Source organism: Eubalaena glacialis, chromosome 7 (assembly GCF_028564815.1).
Source record: "Eubalaena glacialis isolate mEubGla1 chromosome 7, mEubGla1.1.hap2.+ XY, whole genome shotgun sequence".
Taxonomy (NCBI): Eukaryota; Metazoa; Chordata; class Mammalia; order Artiodactyla; family Balaenidae; genus Eubalaena; species Eubalaena glacialis.
In genome coordinates this window covers 38,289,677-38,314,102 of record NC_083722.1, presented here as the reverse complement: position 1 = coordinate 38,314,102, position 24,426 = coordinate 38,289,677, and the positions used below count along the sequence as shown (strand labels likewise).

At 53.7% G+C, this 24,426-nt stretch overlaps 1 protein-coding gene and 1 pseudogene across 1 annotated transcript in view; one reads left to right on the top strand and one right to left on the bottom strand.

Moving 5' to 3' along the window:
• Positions 1-2,817: 2,817 nt before the first annotated feature.
• On the top strand, positions 2,818-4,706 carry LOC133095710 (pyroglutamylated RF-amide peptide receptor-like; annotated as a pseudogene).
• A 1,884-nt stretch (positions 4,707-6,590) lies between these two features.
• The window catches only part of CPNE5 (copine 5), a 92,473-nt gene continuing 74,637 nt past the window's right edge, over positions 6,591-24,426 (bottom strand). Inside the window, exons 14-22 of the mRNA XM_061195116.1 lie at positions 20,877-20,930; positions 17,547-17,608; positions 14,009-14,055; positions 12,205-12,386; positions 11,168-11,295; positions 10,824-10,926; positions 10,002-10,059; positions 9,499-9,572; positions 6,591-8,280 (exon numbers count right to left, since the gene is read on the bottom strand). Of these exons, the coding sequence (XP_061051099.1) occupies positions 8,062-8,280; positions 9,499-9,572; positions 10,002-10,059; positions 10,824-10,926; positions 11,168-11,295; positions 12,205-12,386; positions 14,009-14,055; positions 17,547-17,608; positions 20,877-20,930 (927 nt within the window). The 3' untranslated portion in view covers positions 6,591-8,061. The remainder of the gene's footprint in view (positions 8,281-9,498; positions 9,573-10,001; positions 10,060-10,823; positions 10,927-11,167; positions 11,296-12,204; positions 12,387-14,008; positions 14,056-17,546; positions 17,609-20,876; positions 20,931-24,426) is intronic.

The following is a 24,426-nucleotide window of genomic DNA, read 5'->3' as shown; positions in this document are numbered from 1 at the left end:
CAGAGAGAGAGCATGAAGGAGAAAGAGGAGGGCATGAGATAGAGGAAAGAGACCTCCAATCAGTTTAATCAGAGTCTCCGCTCTTGGCTCCTATCCCTCTGCTCAGTTCTAAAAGACTTTGAGCTCTCTGTCACTAAAGGCATCCAAGCCAAAGCCAGGTAACACTTGGCAAAGAGGTGAGGTGGGGAAGATTCAGGTGTCAGAAGCCACCAGAGGGTTAGATCAGATGCCCTTAATGCATCCCATTCAATCTCTAGACTAGTAAATGCAGAATGATTCCTGTGATACAGCCATTTCTCTTACTGGTCCTGCTCACTGATTCTTTCTTAGCTCCAATGTCTTCTCCCTTCCTGGATCCTGTCAGCCCACAAGCCTCCTCCTGTTCTGAGCAGGTTCTAGGCTGTAGCAGGCTCAGAGAAAGACAGAGACAGACAGAGAGACAGGGAGAGGTGAGCTGGGGTAAATGATGCCTGGCCCTGGCTGAGAGTGGGGGGCAGGTCCTACTGTTGCTAATGGCTCTCTCTCAGGGGTCTGGGGATCTGGCAGGCACCAACATCTCTGTCCTATGGGCCAGTGAGTTAATGAGGCAGGTAGGCAGGGTGTGATTCCTGGCCGAGCCAGTAGAGTGGATAGAGCCCTTATTCTTTGGGGGATCCAGTATAGGAATGGCCTCTCTGCCTGCCCCCCCATCTCAGCTCTGATCCCACCTCAGGCAGCTAGCTCAAGTTCCTTGGAGGTGGGGTGCTAGAAGGGACTGCACACCTGCCCAGAAGCCTCTCCTGGCTTTCTCTGGCTAGATCCAGCTTCTGTGCAGAGTACAGCTGCAGAGAGGGCGCTAGACTTTCCTGGTGTCAAAGGGCTCCAAGTCACCAAGCAGGGCCCGGGAACCTCAGAGTAACACAAGGAATGTGAGGAGAGCAGCAGGAGGGACTCAAGGTAGACTTCAGAGTGAACTTCCAGGCAAGTGGTGAGTTCTCAGGGCATGTCAGCCAAGGGGGCTCTGGTCATAACTTAGCTTGAGGCTGATTAAGAAATGGAGGGTGGGACTAGGTTGATGGGTTTCAGGGTGTGGAGTGAGAAGGGGAGAGCAGGGGGATAAGATGGAGCCTGGGCAGGGGTGTCAGAGAAGAGAGCTTTTTGGAACTGAGGGTGGGCAGGATCAGAACAATAACCATCATTTACCAAGCACCTACTATGTGCCAGGCACTGTTCTGAGCACTTAGCTTGTATTACCTCGTTTAATCCTCACATCAACCCTTTGAGATGGGGCCTTTTATTATCCCCATTTTACAGATAAGGAAAGTTAGGCATAGAAGATTGAGTAGATTGCCCACAGTTACATAGCTAAGCAAGTGGTTGAGCAAGCCTTTAATTCCAGGCTCCAGTGCCACATAAGCTTAACCCTGAAGTTATAGAGCTTCTTATAGGAAGGTATGGATGCTTAGATAGAGCAGGGGCAAGGTCCTTTGAGCCTTCTCTTTTCCCTTCTCCCTTTCCCTCCCCTCCTCTACAATCATATTTCATATTATTAGCAGGCAAGCCTGTGCCATGTAGAAGACATAAAGAGAGTGGCTCAGTAACAGTGTCCTTCCCCTGCAGCCCCTGGAACCAGAGTCTGAGATCTGGGGCATTGGCGGCAGAATTTATAGAGACCCCCACCCTCCGGTCTCTTCTCAGCTGTTTTCAGGCAAGTGGCTACCGTTGGGTCCTGGAGACCAAACAAGTCCTCCAAGCAGGGTTCTGCAGGAGGGACCTAGGGGACCCCCAGCCCTGGCTCTGAGCCAACTACCAGAGGTGCTTTCCAGCCTCCACCCCCTGGTGTAGGAGAAAAGGGGATGGCGACATCAGCCCCTGAGCCAACTCTGGGATGCCTTGACCCCATCTCCCAGCCTGAGTTCTCTCATTTGGGGGCTCCCCATGTCCTCAACATGTAAGATGGAGTGGGGGTGAGGAGGAAGATCTGACAGCTGGGGTGCAGCACATCCCCCCCCCCCACCGCCAGGTAACCCGCATAGCATGACTGCAGAGGGCAGTGGTTCCCAGGCTGGTCTTTCAAAACTGCCAAAGCCCAAACCAATCAAATCCGGTCTTTGGGGGTGTGACCCATGTATTACTATTTTTGAAACTCCTCAACTGATCCCAGCATGTAGACATGCTTGGGAACCACTGGTTGGGGCTTTATACCTTCTCAAAGCACTTGCACATTCATTTTCCCACTTGAACTTCAAATTAAAACTTGCTCATTTTTGTAAAGCAATTATACTTCAATAAAGATATAAAAAAAATCTTGCTCATTTCACAGGCAGGGCAAGGTTTTGTTAAAAAAAATATATATATATACACACAATAAATAAATATATATACTAAATATATATACTATAATAAATATATATGCTAAATATATAAATAATGTTTATCAGATTCAATTTGTACTCCCTGCAGAAATTTGAGAAATACAGAAATTAAAAAGAAGAAAATGAAAATTACCTGAATCTCATCCTTTAGTGACAGTTACTGTTGACACCTGTTTTATTTCCTTTATTTCCTCGTTTCCTTACAGTTGAGGAAACTGAGGTAGAGAAACGTGAGGTAACTTTCCCGAGATCATGGAGCTCCCAAGGAGCAGAGTCAGGATTTGAGCCCAGGGAATTGATGGAGCCCATCCCATCAGGTTGTTGTGAGGTCTAAAGGGGCTGGTGCACGCCAAGGGCACCCACTGTATGTAGGGGTCTGTGAAAGGAGGGGGCTCAACAGGGAAAGAGGGAGGCAGCCCTCGGGCAGGTTTCTATACTGTCCTTCTGTGTCCAGAGCAGGAGAATGGAGGCCAACGCCACATCCACCACCGGGCTCACAGCTACACCTGAGCGACGGCTCCGACTCGTCTTTGCCGGAGTCTGTGGCCTCGTCCTGCTGGTGGGGCTGCTGGCCAATGGGCCGATGCTGCTGGTGGTGGGCTGGGGTCCGGGCGCCCCCCACCACTCCTCACCTTGACCAACAGCCTCATGGCGAGCATCACGCTGTCTGACCTGCTCTTCCTGGCCTGGGTGGTGCCCGTGCTCCTGCTGAGCTTCCTGCTGCAGGACTGGTGGCTGGGCCCCACCATCTGCACCATCAGCCAGGCTGCCAACAATGCCACCATGTTCTGCACCTTCTATGGCATGGTGGCCATGGCTCTTCTGTGCCACGTGGCAGTGGCCTGGCCTGATGTGGCCCTCCCGTCTGGCCTGGGTGCCCGCCTGCTGCTCTGTGGGGCCACGTGGGTCCTGGGCCTCACTGTATCGTTACCCAGCTGGCTGTTCCAGCGAGTGGTCGTGGAGGAGGAGGCCCAGGCTTGCCTCTTGCTCCTGAACCCTGCTCAGACCTCCTGCTACTTCACCCTGCTGGGAGCCCTGGCCTTCCTGCCTTGCATGATGAGGCTGGGCTGCTCTTTCAGCCACCTGGGCTGGCTCCTGTGGAGACATACCCGTAGCCCCAGGGGGTAGAACATCTGGGAGCACCGGGAGAACACAGGGCTCATCCTTGTAGTGCTGGTGGTCTTCATGCTGATGTGGGGGCCCTGCTCTGTGCTAGGCTATGTGGCAGCTGTGGGTGACCTGCCTGCCATGCCGGTGGCTTTTGTGGCATCCAGCTTCTGCACCATCCTGGCCTACTCCAACTGTGCTGTCAGTCCCATCCTCTGCTTCTACCTCTCTCGCCCCTTCCCGGCAAGGCTCAGGGACCTCTTCTGCAGGCCAATGGCAGCCAGGCATCCCAGGGATGTGGGAGGGGCTGGTGTGGCAATAGAGAGCATCCAGCCTGGACATGACAGGGCCCCAGGAAGCCTATGGGGTCTGGCGGGGGTCTGAGAGGTTAGGCTGATGGGAGAGCTGAGATTCAAGAGAGATGGGAAGACCCCTATGACATTAGATCCCATCCCCTCCATTTTACCAGTTGGGAGACTAAGATCCAGAGAGGGCAGGTAGCCCAGCAAAGGTGACACAGCAATTAAATGACAACTAGGTCGCTGCTCCCATTCCACCTTGGGGCTCAGATGGATAACTATAGGCTCCATTACTTTCTAGTAGTATGACTTGAACAAGTCCCTTAACCTCTCTATGCCTCAGTTTTCTCACCTGGAAAATAGGATCATGATAGTACCTTCTTGGTGGTGTTGTTATGAAGATAAAGTTTCTTAACACATATAAAGTGCTTAGAAGAATGCTTGGTACTTAGTAAGTACATATGAGTGTTGGTCATTACTATTATTATTATAATCTTATTTTTATTAATTCCGGGGCATTTGAAGTGAGAGTGGTAAAGGGACTTCTAAAGGCAGAGAAGTGGGTAGAGGAATGATCTGGGGGCTGATCATTCCTGGGGTCCTCAATCCTGGGGTAAGGCCTGGGGATTGAATGGGCTGCCTGGGTAGGGGCTCATAGCCCAGGCGGACCCTTCAGTTGCCTCTCCCTTCTCTGCCTGTCCTCCCCCAGCTCTGTCACACACACACCTCTCAGCCCAATAAAGGAATATCACGAAGTAAAGTCAAAATGGAGCCGTGAGTCTGGGCCTGTGAATTTCTGAACGCCCTCCTTTCTTCTCTGTGGTTTCTCTTCCTGATGTGGCAGGGGCAGGGGCCCCTTTTGAGGCCCCTTCCTTCTCTCCAGAGCCAACTGGAGGTCTTCACCTCTCCTACCCCATCCCCTCTGAGAAGTTCCCCAACTCCATGACCTCCTTTGGCCTCCTGGGAAAAAGCCTCAGGCTTTTGTGTTGGCCTGGGAACCAGGGAGATTGTCTCTACTGAAATTCCCAAGACAACATGTTGTGCTTGGTGATAGTGCTACAGCTAAACACACACACACACACACACACACACACACACACACACCCCGACCCCATGGTCAAAAAGCTTAGAAAACATTGGGATGAACCAAGTCAAAATAGTCTCTTTGCCACAGGACTAATCAAAGCCTCGAATACCCTGAAGGCCATGGGGACTCTCTGAGAGGGGCTCAGAGTGGGCAGTTTCCCAAAACCCATGCCAGGGAACCAGTGTTCCTTGGAACACACCTTGGGAAAGAACCCAGCTACCGTGTTGAGCACAGTAAAGACACTCTCGGTGCACCAGTGGCAGCGGCTCTGAGCCTCGACTGCCCTGCCAGGCGGCCTTCTCCTCCCGATGCTTTCCCACGGGAGCCCAAGGTGAGGGAAAAACGGGCTGCTGGTTATGGGAACTTTCTTCTTCTCGAGCTGTGACTCCAGCCGGTACCCACTCAAAGTGGATCGGAACGCAAGTCAGAGGGGCATCTAATTATAAGGACCGCGGTGAATCAGCTCTAATTTACCATAAAATCGTCTAAGAAGCAAGCAAGTCCCAAACTTTGGTATAATTAGTACCAATTTCTTGTGATGTGCTGGTTGGGAATGGCTGCCTGGAGGGCTAATCTGAGAGCAAACTCACCCAGAGGAGGGAGAAATCCCCTTTCCCTGTGATCCTGGTCCCTCACAGCCACAGGGACTTATATGTGAAGAGGGACAAGGAGGAAAGTGGTGTTTACCGTGCACCTAGTGCAGCAGGCCCTGTGAATGTCACACGCTTCATGCGTGCACATCTACACGTCACTCTGACCACACAACAATCCTGCAAGGGAGGAGTGACAGTCCCATCACACAGAGGAGCAGTAAGTCATCCTGGGCACATGACCTGTGAGGCGTTTAGGCTGCCCCAAGAGCCCCGCTTTGGTGGCCACAGATCCTGGTCCCTCTCATTGGTTTGGCGTCGATACCCCAGGGTGGTAGGATTTCCTTGCTTATTGCTCCAGAGCAGGGGTTAGGCCCATGAGGGTGCAACTGTGTGTGGGGCAGTGCCTCCAACCTGAGCAGGGCCTGGCACTAATGCTCACTAAATACTTGTTGAGAGATGAGTGATCAAATGCAGTAAAGTCACCCACGGAATAATCTGATCATGTTACCTCTCTCACCTCCTCAGTGGCTCCCTGATTCACTCAGAGTAATGCTGAAGGCCTTACTGTGGCCTACAAGGCCCTGAACATTCCAGATTCTTTACCCTCAACCCCATCTCCTGCATTCTCCCCTCCTTAATGCAGCTTCAACCACACTGGCCTCCTTAATGTTCTTCAAACACACCTCAGGGCCTTTGCACTTGCTGCTCTGTCTCCTTGGAGCCCTCTTGCCTCAGATATCAGCATGCCTCCCTCTCTTTGCCTCAGGGCTCATCTAACTGTCATCTCCTCAGAAAGGCCCTCCTTCCCTGACCACCTCATTTAAAATATCACCCTGTCATTCTCTGTCCTCTGATTCTCTTATTTTTCTTTGTGACTCTTATCACCACCAGAAATTATATTATTTACCTATTATGTGCTTACTGTGTTTCCCCTGTCCTATTTGTGTGTCTGTTGTAAGTTCCATGTGGAGACAGGGCCTATGTTTTGTTCATTGCTGCATCCTCAGCGCCTAGCATAGACCCTGGCACATAGTAGTTGCTCAGTACATTTTTTTGAACAAAAGAATGGAAGAAAGAGAGAGGAGAACCTGGACTCTGTCACACAGCAATGTCTGTGCTATTTTTCACAGGAGAAAGGAAAACAAGGAACTTTAGTAAAAGAACCAAATTTACTTAAGGCAAATTTCACACAGAGACTGTCTTAGAGACAGGCACAGGACCAGACAGCATAGAAACACCACCATCATGCATGACAGGAAGGGAAGCAGTGTCTGGCAACAGACGGAGTGGGGCCTGGTCTCCACCCAGGAACGGGAGGTTCAGTGGGCTGAGGAGCCCCATGCGGCAGGAGGGACTGGCATGCATGACCATGTGGGTAAAGGCTGGGCAGCTGGGTGGGCCCAGGGGTGAGATCATCTTTCTCACCTTTCCCACAGCAGGGGCAAGGGCTCAGGTTCAGATGCCAGAGCCCAAGGCTGAAGGACTAGGGTGGATTTGGGGTGATGGGATGGAACAGGGTGACCCTAAAAGCCAAGACGGCCTTAAGGGGTTGCACTGGTGAGGAGTGGGATGGGGGAAGCTGGGCGTGGGATGAATGTGGACTCTCAGGGTATCAGAGCTGAAGGTAAACCCAGGGCCATCTGGTCAACCCTCTTGCCTTACAGATGTGGAAACTAAGACCCAGAAGGTAGAAAGGCCTTGCTCAGGTTCCCACAGCCAGCAAGGGCTGGAGGCAGGACTTGAACCCAGGACTCCCATCCCCTATCCCCATAGGATAGAAGGGCAGTGTGGGAGTGCTGGTGCTGGGCTGCTTCTTGCCCAAGCCTCCAGGTAGGCAGCAGAGGATGGTGCCCCAAGGACACTGGGCAGTCTCTGGGGAGAAAAGGGGATTCCTGGAGCTAGGAGCCAACTGCGGAGGTACCTACGGGCCCAGACCAGGGAGAGGCCTGTGCATCTGTGTGTCTAGAACCAGCGTCATACTGGGCTTGAGAGGCACCAGAAGCAACTCTGTGCCTGAAAAGCCTCCATTCCTTGCCCACCATGTGGCCTCCATCCACTATCACAGCATCCCCTTCATGGGTCTGTAGGACTCCCACTGCATGCAAGGGTCCCAGGGAGGGGTCACATGTTCAGGCACTCCTGCAAACCCAGCAGCCTCACAGGGTTCACTGGAAATGGGACAGGATAGATACCAGGTGGGGGTCAGGGGCCAGGTATAGGAGTAGACACCACAGGAGGAGGGGAGGGAGAAGGGGGCCTGGAGGTGGGAGGCTTAGCCCAGGCTTCAGGGTGATATAGGAGCAGATGGGATTACCCAGGTAATAGCTCAGGTGGGCTGAGCGGGACCCCAGTCGTCCTGATTAACATCTTCCTGGCTGGTCCAGAACCAGGTGTCAATGAAAGGAGAGAAGAGCAGGGGCGCAGAGCCCCACCTCCACCACCTGTACCCCCAAACTCTAGGGGCTTGGGCAGTATGGGAAGGAGTCTCCAGAAGCCCTACCCGCTGTGGGCCTCCCAGGCACACGTGTTCCAAAGGCTGGGCAGGATGGTCTGTAGCTGGGTCTGGGTACCCCGCCTCCCTTTCTACTGGCCTAAGCCCCAGCCATCTGAGCAGATCAGGCTCAGATGTGCGTGTGCAGGGGGGAAGCAGGGGGCGTGCGGGCGGGGGACTGCGGGGGCGAGCGCACTGGGGCCGCGGGCGGGGAGCGAGGGCGGATGCCCTGCGCCTTCATGTAGGACACCAGCTGGTCGGGAATCTCAGCCAGCACATCGCGGGCCAGGCGCGCCATGCTGAGCACGTGGTTGCCCGTGCGGTCCACATAGTCCCTGAAGGGCACAAACTGTCCAGTGCGGGAGGCAAGGTCAGGCGAGGTCTCCCTCTGGACACCAGTCCCCCAAATCTCCAGGTCTGGGATCCTGTCCCACTCCTCCCCAGCCTCTGCCCACTTCACTCAAGCCCTCCCCGTCATGGTGAATTCTCTGAGGGACTGTATCATAGTCCCTGTTCTGTCATTCACTCAACAAATTACTTACTGCATACCTATTCATGCCAGGATACAATACACCACTGAACAAGATCCCTTCATCTCTGAAGTCTCGGCACCAAGCACAGGCATTTAGCAGGCACTCAGGAAATGTTGAAGGAATCCCCTGGCTTCTGGAAAATGGGCCCTGCGGGTCTCCTCCCACCTCCCCTGCAGGGCGCTCTCTGTCTCTGCTTCTGCTCTCCCCTTTCTGGGCCAACACCTACAGTCAGGCCCCTCTGGCTTCATGCCAAGAGATGTCTGGCCCCCTTCCCAGTGCCTCAGCCTCACTCCTGCCTCCAGGCCTTTGCATACACAGGTCCCACCTCTCAGACTGCCCTTGCTCCAGTTTCTAGCTCCCTGTCTTTCATCTCTACGCCTGGAATGACCCCTCCCCCCTTAATTTTTTTAATGGGGGAGGGGGTGGTATGGAGAATGTCGGTTTTCTTATTCTGAATCTCCTAAGCACTAGGGACTCAGTGCGCAAGAGATTCACAGACGGATGTGCTTACTGAGGTGCATTCTGAGGCTTGACTGGACAGGGATTCCCTGAGGACAAAGACCTGTCTGCTCGTTATATTTGCCATCCTACATGGAGACGTTGATATTGATTCAATCAACCAAGCAACACTCATTCCTGGAAAGGGCTGCAGCAACACTAAAGACACCTCCCCACCCCTTCATGGGGTTTGCCATCTCACTTAGGAAGGCAGCCCAGCAGAAAATAACAGAAGGTGCAAGTAATTAGGCCTCTGTGTTCTACAGGAGACCCTGGAGGCCTGGGGCTTAGGGAGGGCATGGCAGAGCATTCCAGTCAGGGCAACACAATGTTAGAGGTGAGTCTCAGCCATGGTAGAGGTGGGTCCAGCCCTAAGACTGACTCCTGTTTCCTTCTGTGAGGCCAAGCCATTCCAGGGCTCCCAGTGCCTCCTTCCAGGGCCCCTTTCCAGAGAAGCCCCTAGAAGGGGGAGTTAGGTCAGCCTGCCTAGAGGGGCTCTTGCATTTTCCGTGGGGTGGGCAGGGTCTGGGCTTCACCTGGACAATGTCCCGCTCGGCCAGCTTTCCCCTGGAGGAGATCCGCACGTCATCACCATCCAGCTCCACCATGGCTGTGGGGGGGGGAGGGGCAAAGGCATGGGGTGGGGGGACTAATTGGTGGGCACCTGGGCCTGGCAGGACAGAGACCGCCAGCCCAGACCCCCACATTAGAGATGAGAAAACTGAGGCCAGGAGACAGGAGGAGCCCAACCACGTGAGTCTCTGACTTCCAGCCCATGGTGCCACTCCCCCACCCTCCACAGGCTCCCAGGGTGGAGGAGGGAGGAGTGACTTGGGGCCTCCTCCCCACAGCCTTGGTGTGTGGGTGTGTGGTACACACCTTGACACATCCCTCCCTGTGCAAACAAACGCACACTCACACCCTGCCTGCTCATCCAGATAGTTGCACACACCCTGGTGTGAGCTCTCACTCTTTTGGGAGGGGACATTCCCAAGGGCCTGAAGCCTCTGGGGGAACATCTAGGGGGGTGGGGACTCACCATCGAACTCTGCCTGGCCCACGCCGATGATGATGATGGACATGGGGAGTTTGGCAGCCTGGGAGACAACATGGGAGGTGGGCGGGGTGGTACCCAGCCGAGGGGCCAGTTAAAAGAAACGGGAGATCACAGGTAAGGACAGGAAGGGGTCAAAAGAAGAAAGGCAGGAGGACAGGGAGGAAATGGAGGAGAGAAGGATAGAGACACACAGCAAAACACAGAACAGGGGGAGGAGGAGGGAGAGAGGATAGCCAAGGACACAGGGACACCAGAGAGGAAGAAGGGGTGGAGAGGGCAGGAGGCAGAGGGGGAAATGGGTCATAGGTTTGCTTCTGCAAGACACTCCTGTCCCCTCTTCTGCCTCTGGACCTCCGTCATGTGGGACAGCTTTTACGTGGGCCCTGAGGGAGGGCCCGCTGTGGCTGGGGCCCCTATATAAGGAGACGACCCGGTGGGGGAGCCATGTTCCTGGGCCTCCCCCTCTTTGGACCTCCCTCCTCTTCTACCTGGTCAAGCCAGGCTGGGGTTTGGGGCAGCAGCCCTAGAGATGGGTTAATGAGGGCACCATAGGAGTCTGGAGGGAGTGGACCATCCAGTGTGATGAAGAGGTAGGTAGAGAGCTCGCCAGCCAGATCCTTCATCAGCCGGAACCCCCTCCACCCCCCAAACTCTACTGCTGGCCCTCTAGGCTATACAGCAAGAAGCCAGGAGTGGTCCCAAAGAGGGCAGGGAGAGGAGAAGCCATGCCCCAAGGGTTTCCCTAAAGGAGGTGGGGAGGTGCACCCCCAGGTTCCCCCATGCTCCATCCCCAACCCTGCTCACATTGACGATAGCCTCCTTGGTTTGTGCCATGTCCGAAATGACCCCATCCGTGATGATGAGCAGCACCGAGTACTGGGAGCCGTCCTGCACCTCGGCCGCATTCCTGGGGCAGGGTGGGGGCAGAGGTCTGTCTGGTGGGACTCTGGGCATGTCGTCCCCCCAACATAAGGACCCTTAACACTGGTGGGGACAGCTCTTCGGTGGGAGGGGGTCTCTTTAGGGTCAGGCCTCCCTGAAAAGCAAACCAGTGGGAAGGGACACTCCCTCCCACCTTCCTGGGAGGACAGTGGTAGAAGGAAGCAGCTTGCGAGCTGTGGGGATGGTCCAGTGACCGCCACACTCACCTGGCCACATGGGTGACCACGGGGGCAAAGTTGGTGGGGCCGTAGAGCTGCACCGTGCGCAGGCTGTGGTGGTAGGCCTCCAGGATGCCATCGATGCCACAGCACGAGGGGTTCTCCTGGTTGCCATTCTGGGGGCACAGAAGGCGAGGAGGCTGAGCCCAGGAAGGAAGGAGGGATGGGAAGGAGGGCAGCTGGGTGGTCTGTGGCGGTAGAGCCAGGGTTGGGGAGGCCGACAGGCCTGGGCTCTCCTAGACTCTTCTCTGGTGGGGCTTCGGGGGTTCGGGGCAGCGGAGGGAGCCCTCAGGGCCCACCGTGAAGGGCAGCACATGCTCCAGGTGAGCAGGGTCCAGACCTGCTCCTTGCCCTATGCCCTGTACCTGCTCAGACAGCATCCCCCCGACCCCCAGAGCCCTGGCTGCTTAGGGAACCTTGGGCAAACCCACCACCCCCTAAAATGACTACAGAGTCTGAGCTGCTCTGGAAGGGCCAGCGGCTGCTCCATCCCCCTGTGTCCTGTGCCCAGCATGGTGCCTGGCACCCTACGGGCATGGGAGGGACATTTGCTGTGAGTGATCCAGCAACCGACTGAGTGTCCCCAGCTCATGGGAGGGAGGGAAAGGAGGTGGCCTGAGGAGCCATCTCCACAGGGCCCCCATTTCAGACCAACCCAGGGAACTCCTGGAACTACCCACAGTTGTCCATACCCAACCCACACCCTTTTAGCCTCATTTCTGGGGCCTTGGGGAATAGTTCAGCCACAGCCCCACTCCACCTCCACCTGGGTCTTGTTAGGAAAAGGATGGCAGAGCCCACTGTGGACGGCTTCAGATATGGAGGGAAGGTGCTCGTGACTGAGGTGGGGAGTGGGTTTCTGGAAGCTCTGATACAAGCTCCTCTACATCCAGCAGGCAGCCTACCTCTGCAAAGACTGCACCTCAAGTCCCTAGGCGGGCAGGATGGGAATGCCCCCCACCCCAGGCCTGTCACCACACCCCCAGCCTGGTCAGCCCTCAGCCCTTTCTCCCAGGACCTCCTACCAGCGGGAACTCATGGGATACCCTGCCGTCAGGGGGTAGTTTGGCCCCGAAGCCAAGGGCGGGGAACATCTTGTCGCTGTCGTAGTGCTGGATGATCTCCCCAACGGCGGTCAGTGCGAGCGCGTAGGCATTCAGCTGGTAGGGGCTCATGTAGTGCAGGGACGTGGACTGCGAGGGGTTCCCTGCAAGACAGGGCATGGGGACATTTGCCGGCCTGGACACTCCAAGCCACCAGGCTCAGAATGCAGAAGGGGGTGTCCAAGGGAACCCCTTTCTTTCTCTCTTACCGCACATTCAATCCTTTAGCAAATCATGGCTGCTAAACCCTCAGAATACATCCAGAATCCCACCTACTTCTCCCCTCCTCCATGATACCATCCTCTTGCTCACAGGACTGCAGCAGCCTGATCTCCGTCTTTCCACCCTTGTGTCCATACTCAGCACACCAGCCAGAGCGAGTCTATGTCAAAACTCAGGCAGCTAATCACACCTCTTCTCTGCTCAAAATGCCCCAGTGCTCCCGTTTCACCAGGAATTAAATCTGAAGTCCTTACAAGGGCCCACAAAAGCCCACTTGATCTGGCCTGCGGTTACCTCTCTCCTCATCTCTTACCATCCTGTCACTCACTCAGCTCTGGCCTCTCACCATTCCCACCTCAGGGCCTCGGCAAAGGCTGTTCCCTCTGCTCTGGGACGCTTTTCCACAGATGTGCACATGGCTTGCTCCCTCACCTCTTGAGGTCTGCTGTGGTCTTCCCCGAGCAGCCTATTGAAAGTTACAGCCTCCTCCATACTCCCTATCCCTCTTCCTGACTTGTTTTTCTCCACAGCCCTTGTCACCACTAATATTGTCCATATTTTAGTTACTCGTTTATTAATAAGAGGCAGTACAGCACAGACTGCCAAGTATTAATCCGTTCTACTTCCTACTAGCTGTGTGATCCTGCATAAGTTTCTTAACCACTCAGCCTCAGTCTCCTCATCTGTAGAATGGGGGTAATAACAGTCTCCACCTCACAGAACTGTTGTGAGGATTAAACAGATGTTATTATAACCCTCCTCACTCTTATGAATATTAAGGCCCCTCCCAGCTCTGACATCCCACCACTCTGTGATGGGAGGGCCCGCAGCCATGAGGGGGGTTTCTGACACACCTGTGGAGTACGAGACCTGGGCATCTTCTGATTGGCACAAAAATGAGCATTGAGCACTGCTAATGGGGGTCCAGAATCCAAGGAAGGTTGTGATGTTTCTAACAGTGTAAAGTTTGGCATTGATTGCTCCCGGCCACTTGGTCACAGCCCGACACTGGAGAAGGTCAGAGGAGGAAGGAAGCCCGAGCAAGGGTGAGGACCAGAGCTCCTGGGCGTTCCTGCCTCCCTGAGGACCACAAGGCTCAGTCTTGCCTCTGGCTCTCCCCTCCAGCTTGTGGGGCGGACTGCACAGGGGCTGTGCAATCTGATCCTGTGAGGAAATACCTCTGCTCCAGGGCTCTCCATGGGCCCAGAGAAGCTGTCCTATTCCCCTAGGGAGAGTGGGTATCCTCAAGGGCAAGGCTGTGGCTCACGGTATGTAGGCCCAGAGGCCGGATTTGTTAGTGACCATGATCCAATCTGGGGGTACCTTCGCCACCTTGGTTGCACCTTTGGTTCTCTAGGCCTAAGTTCCTCCTCTTCGTGAGGATGAGGCCAGAGAGTATGGGAGATCTGCTCCCAGCTAGGGCCAACTACCACAGCCCTGAAAAGCCCTCCCCTTTCCAGGCCCCCAGCCCCCATCCAGCTCCTCTGCCCATGTGCCCACTCACCATTGGAGGCTGTGAAATCGATGGCCACCGTGAAGTTGATCTGGGTCCTAGAAAAGGAAGAACAGCAGGGGAGTAACCTGGACAAAGGCAGGCCTGTACTGGACAGGGAGTGAGAAACCTGGCTTCCACCCCAGCCCCACTGCTTGTCAGGTATGTAGCCTTTGTGAAATCACTCATCTCCAGTTCTGGAAAACCGGGATAGTATCATCAGCTACACCCTCCCCCAAAGAACTGTTGTGAGCATCAAGAGTTAGGCAGTGTGACAGCTCTCTGAAGATGATTATGTTCTGCTGGGCGCATGGCTGTGATTTCTTATTTCCTCTCCAAACCCTGCCCCTGGGTCCACCTGAGGCCAGTGAAGTAGGGTTTCCCTGTGTTCCTGGCGCAAATTTGGAGTCAGATTCAGGGTTAAAACTTATTTGGCAAAAAAGAAAGACAAACAGGCATTGTGCACCTCCTGAGGGAAGAACTAATGAAGTCGTCTTGCCAAAAAATTGAACTGGAATCTAACTGAGCTTCCAGAACTATCTACTAGTTGTTTACAGGAAACACAGGGGATAGAGGAATATGTTAAATGACACCATGGGGGATGCGGCCAGTAAAAGCCAGCCTGTGGGTCTGTGGGAAATTCTGTAGGAGTGCTCCTGGAAGAGCACCCACGGACCAGCAGAATCAGGATCACCTGGGAATCTGTGAGGAGTCTCAGGCCCCCCCTGGACCTACTGAATCAGGATCCCTTGGTGCGGTGCAGGAATCTGTTTTAGCAAATCCTTCACGTGCTTGGGGGAATCACTAGATGAAAAGATAATTAGGAATTCCCTGGCAGTCCAGTGATTAGGACTGGGCACTTTTACTGCCGTGGCAACTGATCCCATGCGCCACAACTACTGAGCCTGTGCTCTAGAGCCCGTGAGCCACAACTACTGAGCCCACGTGCCACAACTACTGAAGCCCATGCGCCTAGAGCCGTGCTCTGCAGCAAAGGGAAGCCACCATAGTGAGAAGCCTGAGCACTGCAACAAAGACTAGCCCCGCTCGCCGCAACTAGAGAAAGCCCGTGGGCAGCACCGGAGACCCAGTACAGCCAAAAATAAATAAATTTATTTAAAAAAAAAAAAAGATGAGGCCGGGCTCACCTCACCTGCATTTAGCAGATGGTCCCTATCAGAAACCACAGCCCTCTTTCCACTTCATCACAGCTGAGCTGCTGCTCAGGGACCCTTCAATCTCCAGGAAAGGTGAAGGACATGGTTAGCAGGAGACCCCACCCAGGGTCTGCTGGCCAGAGACAGTCCTCCCCACACTCTTTCCCCCTCGTCTGCTGCCTGGGGGCAGAGCATTCAGTAGACTCCAAGCTCTGAGGGAGAAGGAGCCACAGGGCAGCAAGAGGTGGTTCTGGCCTGCAGGACTACAGCTGAGGGACATTGTTGGCCTGGCTCTTCCAAATAAAGGGTGAGGGGAGAGTCAGGCTTTTTTTTTTTTTTTAAATAGTAATCTTTTATTTATTTATTTATTTTTTATATTTATTTTTGGCTGTGTTGGGTCTTCGTTTCTGTGCGAGGGCTTTCTCTAGCTGCGGCAAGCGGGGGCCACTCTTCATCGCAGTGCGCGGGCCTCTCACTATCGCGGCCTCTCTTGTTGCGGAGCACAGGCTCCAGACGCGCAGGCTCAGTAGTTGTGGCTCACGGGCCTAGTTGCTCCGCGGCATGTGGGATCTTCCCAGACCAGGGCTCGAACCCGTGTCCCCTGCATTAGCAGGCAGATTCTCAACCACTGCGCCACCAGGGAAGCCCCAGGCTTTTTTTTTACTCCTTAAGTAAAAACCCTGCTCTGGGTTCTGAAACAGCTCAGAGAAGGAAGGGACTGGAAAGCAGCTACTTTTATGGAACAGTTACTCCCTGCAGGCTCGCCCCTCCTGCCTAACGGCAAAACACAGGCTGCTCAGCAACCAGCTCCATCTCGGACTCTGACGTGGCAGCAGAGGCGCCCATAGCCTTCCTCCTGGTCCAGGGGGGTGGGGCAGGGAGGCCAGGGAGGAGAGAATCCCTAGACAGAGGCCTCCATCAGCTGCCTGCCTGGACACACACGTCGACCTCTCACTCAGGTTCTCCAGAGTGTGAAGACAGCGGAGGAGGAGGGCCAGGGCTTGCCTCTGTGAGCTCCTTCTCAATGAGACAGCACCCAGCCCTTCAACTCATCCATCTCTGTCACACCTCACCTGGGAGCTGTGAGGTGGGTTCATTACTATGGAAGAAATGCAGCATGTGGTGACGGAAAGGACCCTGCCACCGACTTAAGTTCTGGGGCCTTGGACACGTTATGTAAAATGGAGATAATCATCTTCACCCAGCCCATTGTGTTCTGTAAATTGAGGACACTATGCAAATGAGAAGGATAAACAGGATGAGGATTGTTTGAAAATTACCACGGAATATAAGGGGGTGGTTGCTTAATAGGATAGAGAGCAGAGCAGTTTGGATGGGGGAAGTGAGCCAGGGCAGGGCCTGGAGAAGGCACGGAGGAGGGGCAGGAAAGCCTGTAGGTGACTGCAGGAAGGGCATGTGCTCAGAGGGTAGGAGGAGAGCTCGAAACCTGGGCACTGCAGGCTCAAGGCAGCAGGGAGCCTTGTCATGAGAAAGTAAGTGTGGCTTCCCAGGGCCTGACTTTTCCCTCTGCCCCGGAGAACCAGGCGGCCAAGCGCCCGCTTGGCTGGGATGAGCCTTTGGCAACCGCCCTGCCTGTCTCCTTTCCAGACAGGTGTAGTCACTCACCTGCCTGCACCTGTGCGCTCGGCTACCCACACCCGGCCCTGGCACCTGTCCTGGCAGGGAGCGTGCTGGGTAGGACCTCACCTTGGACTCAGGCTCTCTTTCCATGAGCTGTTGGCTGGAGCCACCAGGCTTCTCTGCCTGCCTGGATGCCGACCCTTCTGGTTCTTTCTGCTCCTTAACCTTGTGTTTGACCATCCCCTGGCTCATTTCCCAGTTCCTCCTGCCCTTTGTAGGTCTCTAATGACACTGGGAAGGTTAATCACTGCCGGCCCCCCACCAGAGAGACCATCGGTATCAGAAGCTCAGAGCAGGAAGGAACCTTAGAATTCACTTAATTCCAGCTCTCTGTGCAGAGGAGACTGATGCCCAGGGAGGGAGAGTGACGTGCCCAAAGTAACCCAGCAAATTCAAGGCAAAGAGGGGCCTAGGGCCTGGGCCTCCTGCCTTCTAGACCAGGGCTCTTTCCACCTCCCTAAGCCCATTTCTCTTTGTCATGGAGTCCCTACCACCTGCGGTCCCTTCTCCGCACAGGGACCTCACGGGACCCAGGCTGGCCTCCGTGGCTCAGTAGTGCCCTCTGCAGCCACTCAGGATCAGGGGCATGCAGGGCTCTGGGTGAGTTGTCTGAGGGTCTGCTCAGAGCCCATGACCGCGAGCTTTGGCCAGGGCCTTGAAGAGGCCAGGTGGGGCCAGAGCTGCTCATGTCGATGTGCGGGGCCCCTTCCCTCTCCCTGAGGCCGAAGAAACGAGGCTGCATCTCTTCTCACCCTCCTTTGATGTAGTCAAGAAATGTGCACTCTGACTCCACAGCAAAAGAAAGCAGTGTGACCTTGAAAACAAAAAGAAGCTTGGTCAGCGGGGAGCACTAGGCAGAAGGAGAGCATTGCTGACAGTTATGGAGCACCCAGCACGTGCCAGCATTTGCCTACTTCACTGCAAACAGTGCCCACAACAACTCTATGAGGTACTATTATTATCTCCATTCTACAACCAAGGAAACTGAGGCTCAAAGAGGTGATGCAGTGTGTCCAAGGACACTACCAGGACATGGCCAAGTGAGATGGGAACCCAGGTCTGTCTGGAACCAGACCCTGTGCTCTTGACCTTGATGCCAAACTGCATCTTTAGAAGGGCCCTGTCTCTGTCACTGGAGTACCGGGGCTCAAGCCAAGGAATCGAGTTTCCCCTAAGTGGACACGGGTGTGGAGTGTGGAGGGAGAGGGGGGTCTTCCTGACATAGGACTACGATCTGCCAATGCTGACAAGCTCCATGCTTCCATGTTCCGCTAACTGTTAATCCTGAAATGTGTCTCTTTGGTCTGCAATGGTTTTAAATCTTACTTGTCCCACCTCATCCCTCTAGCATCTTGATCTCTACCCTCTCAGATACAAGACCCTCCTGCTAAGCAGCCTGTCCTTTCCCTGGAGGTAACTGAGCACCTGGGGCCCCCTCTCCCAAGCAGAGGTCTCTTGATCTATGCCCCTGGCAGCTCTCTGGCATCAGCTTTCCAAAGACAGGTAGCTACCTGGCAGCTCGTTATGAAAATGATTTAGGATGGTGGAGACAAGTGAAAAGGTTGGCAGCTAAAATCAATTAAAGGAGGGAAGATTGGGGCAGGGAACCTTTTACCTGTGTCAGACAACTCCACTCTAGGATTTGGGGCGGCCCCTACTGGTACAGATTCAGTCATCTTTATCAACTCAGTGGGAGGCCAGGTAGTGCCTCTGCTTGACAAAGGGGACGAGCCATTAGCCCGAATAATGGGAGGGTCTGAGAGTACTGAGCTGGGCCTGGGAGACCCCCACTCGCTGTGGTTACAGTGTTAGGCACCTGGATGGACAAAGCCTCCTTTCTCTAGGAATGGACTAGGACAGTGGCCTCTACTCTGACTGTGGTCATTAGACTCCCTGGGAAGCTTTTAAAACATCTTGCAGCTGGAGTGAGGACCCCAAACCAATAATATGAAGGTTTCTGGGACAGGGCTCTGGCCCTGGATTTTTTTTTTTTTTTAGCTCCTCACATGAGTCTAACCTGCAGCCAGGGTTGAACCCTGCTCCAGGCCCTGGCATGAAGTAATTGCCTAACTTGCCTGGCCATATGGATTGACCCAGGGACTTGGTACTCAAAGTATGGTCCCCGAACAGCAGCATCAGAATCACCTTGATGCTGAGTAGAAATGCAGATTCTTGGCATTTTAACAAGATCCCCAGGAGACTCTGCACATAGTAAGTAAGGTATGAGAAGCACCAAATACAGATTCCTGGGCTCCAGCCTGGCTTTCCTAAAATGGAACCCCAGGGAACTGGCCTGGGCATCTGTATTTTAACAAGCATCCTGGACCCTGAGTGATTTTTTTATGGTAAAGATTGGGAAATACTGGAGCAAGGGAAAGTCAGGAGAACTCAGCCCAGTCCTGCTCTGTCCCTAACTCACTGTGTGACGTGAGACAAATCACATCTCCTCTCTGGGCCTCAATCTCTTTATTTCTAAAGTAAGAAAGCTGGATGAGATCAGTGGTTTTCAACCTTTTTTTTTTTTAGCTGTACATCTAATATTTCTTAGCTGGGGAACGTGTTGCCTCTCCTAGGGGCATTTGGGAATGTGAGGGAGAGCTTTGGGGTCTCATGATGACTGGGGCTCTATTGCTAGCTATGGGCTGAGGCCAGGGGTGCTAAGCATCCCACCATGTATGGGGAAGTCCTGTGAGACAAAGAATTATTCTTCCCCAAATACCAATAGCATCCCCGCTGAGAAACACTGCAGCTTCAGACAAAGGAACTATTACTCCTGCGTGTGAAACAATTACAATCAGAGAAGCAGTGGTCAGCCCCCTCTGAATAAGCAGAGTACTTTACAGTTTACAGTCCTGCATCTCCCATGTGTCTGCCACAGCCACCCTGTGCATTAAGCAGGGGAGGGATGATGTATTAGCCCCATTTTACAGATGGAGAAAATAAGGTTCCTTGGAGGAACGCTGGAGTTCCCTGTCTGTGACCTCTTCTAGTCTGGAGTTGCAGTTGGCCTGACTCAAATGGCTACATTTGGCTGTATTCGGTGATGGGGCTGTGGCCCTTTAGAGTGGGAGGGACACGAAGGGTACGGACTTGGGTACATTTGCACTGCAAAGACATTGGTTTGTTCTATAAATGCACTGGTGGGCTCCACCTCAGGGCCTTTGCACATGCTGATCCCTACAGCTAGAATTCTTTTTCCTCAATATCCTCAATACTTGCTCCTTCACCTTCTTTAAATCTCTGCTCAAATGTCACCTTCTCAGAGAAGCTTTCCTTGACTACTATAAATAAAATACTAGTTTCATCTCTCGCATTCCCTATCCATTTACCTCACCCTACTTCTTCCCACAGCAATCACAACCACCTGACACACACAGGTATTTGTGTGTATATTCGTGTTCTGTCTCCCCCCCACTAGACGATAAGCACCAGGAGGGCAGGGATTTGGGTCTGTCTTGTTCCCAGCTGTATCCCTCGTGCCTGTAAAGGCACCTGGCACATGGTAGCACACAGTAAATATTTGTTGAAGAAAGGCACGAATGTCCTGAAGATCAGCCCCCAGAAGCCACTGGGCCGGTATAATCCCAGCATAGTCATGGTTAAGCAGGGGTACAGCCCACAGCAGCTGCAAGCTCTGAATTTAATTGTTGTGCTCACTGCCATGTCTACCACCTTCTAGCCCTGTGACCTTGGTTGAGTCACTTCCCTGCCTGCAGCCTTGGTTTCCGCTTTCATGACGAGGTGATGATAATGTCTGCCTCTTAAGGAAACAACCTGTGAAAAGCACCCAAATGGGGAATTTCCCAGAGTAAGGGCCCAATAAATGCGACTCCTTTTCCTCTTCCTTCCACAGGAAGTCCCCATGGTAGTTTCTCTCTGGCATTTCTCATTCTGTATCACAGGGCCTGATGTGTCTCCTACACGTCTACCTCCATCAGCCCCATCCCTCCCCACCCCTAACCCTCCAGGTCTGGTTCCCACACCCCGCAGGAGCACACACAGACACACATGACTCCTGCCACCAGACCTAGCTCGGGGCTCAGGATGTCTACACCCATGGCAGAAAGGGGGTGGCTACTCACTGTGCCAGAATTCACATATTTCTTTTTCTTCATTTTCTTCTTCGGGTTTACCACCTGCAGAAAAAAAACGGTTACCAGGTAAGAAGGAGCGTTTCCAAGCAGTCAGGGCTGTGCGTGGCCCTGAAGGCAGGAGAGAGGGAGGAGTCATGGGTGACTAGGTAGACACAGGAGGAAGAAAGAACTGGATTTCGGGCACAGGTGGGAAGTGCAGGTGGGAGGCTAGCAGGCTGTGCAGGTGGAAACTGAGAGCCTGGGGAGAGAAGCCCAGAACAACCTTGGAGCCACCACAGGCATGAAAGTCACCCAGATGACGTGGTGCTCACTGACATATTCATGGGACGACAGCTTGCTAGGCAGCCTGTTGAGATGAGGGCACACTGCAGCCCCAAGACTACACTGCGCCTCAGTTTCCCAACCTGTTCTATGAGGGTGTGGAACTTTTAGAATTTACCGGACCTCAAACTTTTACTCCAAAGTAGCCCTCCCAGTGGAGGAGAATGAACATGGACTCCTGGGGGCCTGGGCGTCGCCGAAAACTCTGGCCACAAGCACATTTCTTTGAAGTCTTCTCTGTTATCTTTAAATTTGCCTGTATTCCACATTTCCACTCTCTAATTATAACTGTTTTAATATTAAAGCACTGTTTTGTTCTCAGATCTTCCTGTGAAGTGGGCACTGAGAAAGCATCCTGTTTGTTCTGAGGTTTCATGCATAACCCGGCACACAGCTCCTCCCCCCGTACCAGCCTCTCCAGCCCTAAGCGGCTGCACCCGAACTCCTTGTGGGGGACCAGCACCCCCTAGGGGCCAGCCTAGCAACCTCCCAACTCCTGAGCTGGAGTTCCAAGCCTTCTCCTCTCCCTCTCCTCACATCCCCAGGGTCTCCAGGGCAGGTGTGGGGTCTGCCCTCCTGTGCAAGGGGACACTGAGTGGCTCCCAGGACCAGCAGCTGTGCTGGCTCTGGATACAGTGGTAAGACATTGCCTCCATTCCTGAGGACATCGTGGTCTTTGAGGGGGTAGGAAGTATGATAAACAGGTAATAGGTATGGGAGTGGGGTGGGGGGGTTGGAGCAGGAGCACCAAGGAGAGGCATCCACTTCAGACCTTGGGGTAGAGTGGGTGTGCAGGGGGAGGCTTCCTGAGGGAAGAACATCAAAGGGAGTCTCCAAGGCCCAGCAGGCCCTACCAGGTGAAGAAGAGCAAAGGGAGCCCCAAAGGAGGCACCAGCACAAATGAAGCCACAGAGACTGAGCCAGCATAGAGGTTCAGAGAGCCTCAGATGGCGTGATGGGGCTGCAAGTGGGGATGGGTAGAGGGAAGCAGACAGGGCTAGACCCTAGGGGCTCCTAGAGCTGTGATGTATATGGCTGCTTACACACGCCCCCGGTTGCACATAGACTGCGGGTCACTGGGGCATGGCACCCGTGTGAAGCAGCTTGGACTCACCTTGTAGGTAAAGGGCCCTTTAGGATCTCAGCTGGTGTGGAGGCTCCCCCCTCCCCTGTGCGAACCAGGCAGAGGCAGTGGGTGACATGCACAGTCGGGTGTTAAGCAGGGCAGCAATGTGGTCAATTACAATTTTGGAGGAGTATTTGGGTTACTGAGTGGACGACGGAAGAAGGCGGAAAGGCCATTATGGGGCTGTCACAAAGCCCCTACACAGCGGAGACGGTGACAGTGGGGGTCACCGGGAATGAAGGGGACAAATGTCAGAATATTTAGGTGGCAGGAGGAGTAGGATTCAGTCATGGACTGGGTGTGGGATGAGGAGCAGGAGGTGTCAAGGATGACTCCCCAGGTGCCATGGCCACTGTGATGACAACACAGGAGGAGGAGCTGGCTGGCCAGGGGGAGAGGAGGGCTGCAGGGACTTTAGCCAGTGCATTCAGTTTGGGAAGGCTGAGTCTAAGGAGTAGCCAGAAGACAGCTGGGCATATGCGTTGGACACCCAGGCTGATGCCAGGACCTGAGATGAGGGTCTTTCCTGGCAGAAGCCTGTTCTCTCTTCAGGCACTTTTGACTCTAGAAAGGCCTTCCTGAGCCCAAACCGGCCTCCCAGGGATGCCCTCCATGGTGCAAGGCCTGCCCCGGGGCTGCCAGAGTTTAATTCCTTTTATACCTGATGGCGTTTCCGATGTGTAAAAGACAGCACTTCTTTTCGCCAGCGCTGCAGTTTCTCTCATTGATTGCAAGGGGGCAGGGATCAATGACTGAGAAAACAAGTCACTGAAGCCTGAGAGATCGTGACCTCATCCGAGTCTGTCAAGCATCCTTAGAATCAAACTCCAAGAGACCTGACCCCTTCCCTTCACTTCCCTAAAAATCTCCTTAAAAGAGTCCAAAGACGGAGCCTGCTTCTCTCTGCCTGGGTGAGGGGACAGAGACAGCTCCGTCCTTTGTCCTTACAAAAAGCAAAGCAATTAACTGTGAGGATCAGAGCTCTTTCAAAGAAATCCATCCACATTCCATTCTCACAAATAGCCTTGTTCAATTGAATTCAGTGTGAATGTATAATAAGCACCTACTGTGTGCCCAGGAGGGCCCAGGCCAATGTGACCAGGGCAACAGAAAGGGCTGTCACTTTGTCTGCCCTTGGGGAGCTTCAGTCTAGTTGGAACACAAGACCTGCCCACTCAGAACAGAGATACATGTTGAGGGAGTGGATGCATGGAGGGATTAGGGTTCAGAGATGGGAGTCAAAGCCAGCTCTAGCTGAGTGGTGTAAGGATAGAGCCAGTTTGTAGGATGGTTGTGAAATGTAAATCTCCTGGCACCCAAGCTCTCAACAGATGAAACTAGGAGATAGCACTGACGTAATGCTCACTAGTGGCCAGACATTGTTCTAGTAACTTATTTAATTCTCAGTGTGCATGGCACAGAGTGGGGCAAGAACTCAGCCAGGGTCGCAAGGCTAATACATGGTGGAGTCAGGATATGAACCCTGGGCTGTAAATTAGGGTTATAAGTATCTGCAGTTCAGTAGGTCTGGCATGAACTATGCTGTCCATGAAGTTCATAAGTGGGAGAAAATAGGCCACCAGAGGAGTAGGACCTGAGCTAGATGTGGAAGGTGGGAGGGTATCCTGAGAGGGAGCACACACACAGGCAAAGGCTCAGCAGTAGAAAGTGTCCTTGGAGGGCAGACGATATTATCTCCAGAGAGATCGGGTGTCTTGTCCAAGGTTCTCTGGTCTAGATGGAGGTATCCTGATTCCTGTTCCTCTCTTTCCTTCCAGAAGAGAGAAGATATTCTGCAGGCCCTGAGACTGCTCTGATTAAAGGCAGAAGGCTACTTGAACTCAGGACCTCAGGTCTTGGGCCTGTAACCTTCCGATACTGTTCCCCACCTTCTGCCCCACCTGCACTTCTATTCCCCCACCTTGTTGGAAGAGCTCTCTCGGGGGGGGACATTATACCTCAATGATTTGGAGTCAGATAAGCTTAGGTTGTTTGCCTCTTGATTCTGCCACTTACTGGGCTTTGGCCAAGTCCCCTCACTTGTCTGAGATTCAGTCTCCTTAAATGTGAAATGGGACAATAACACCCACC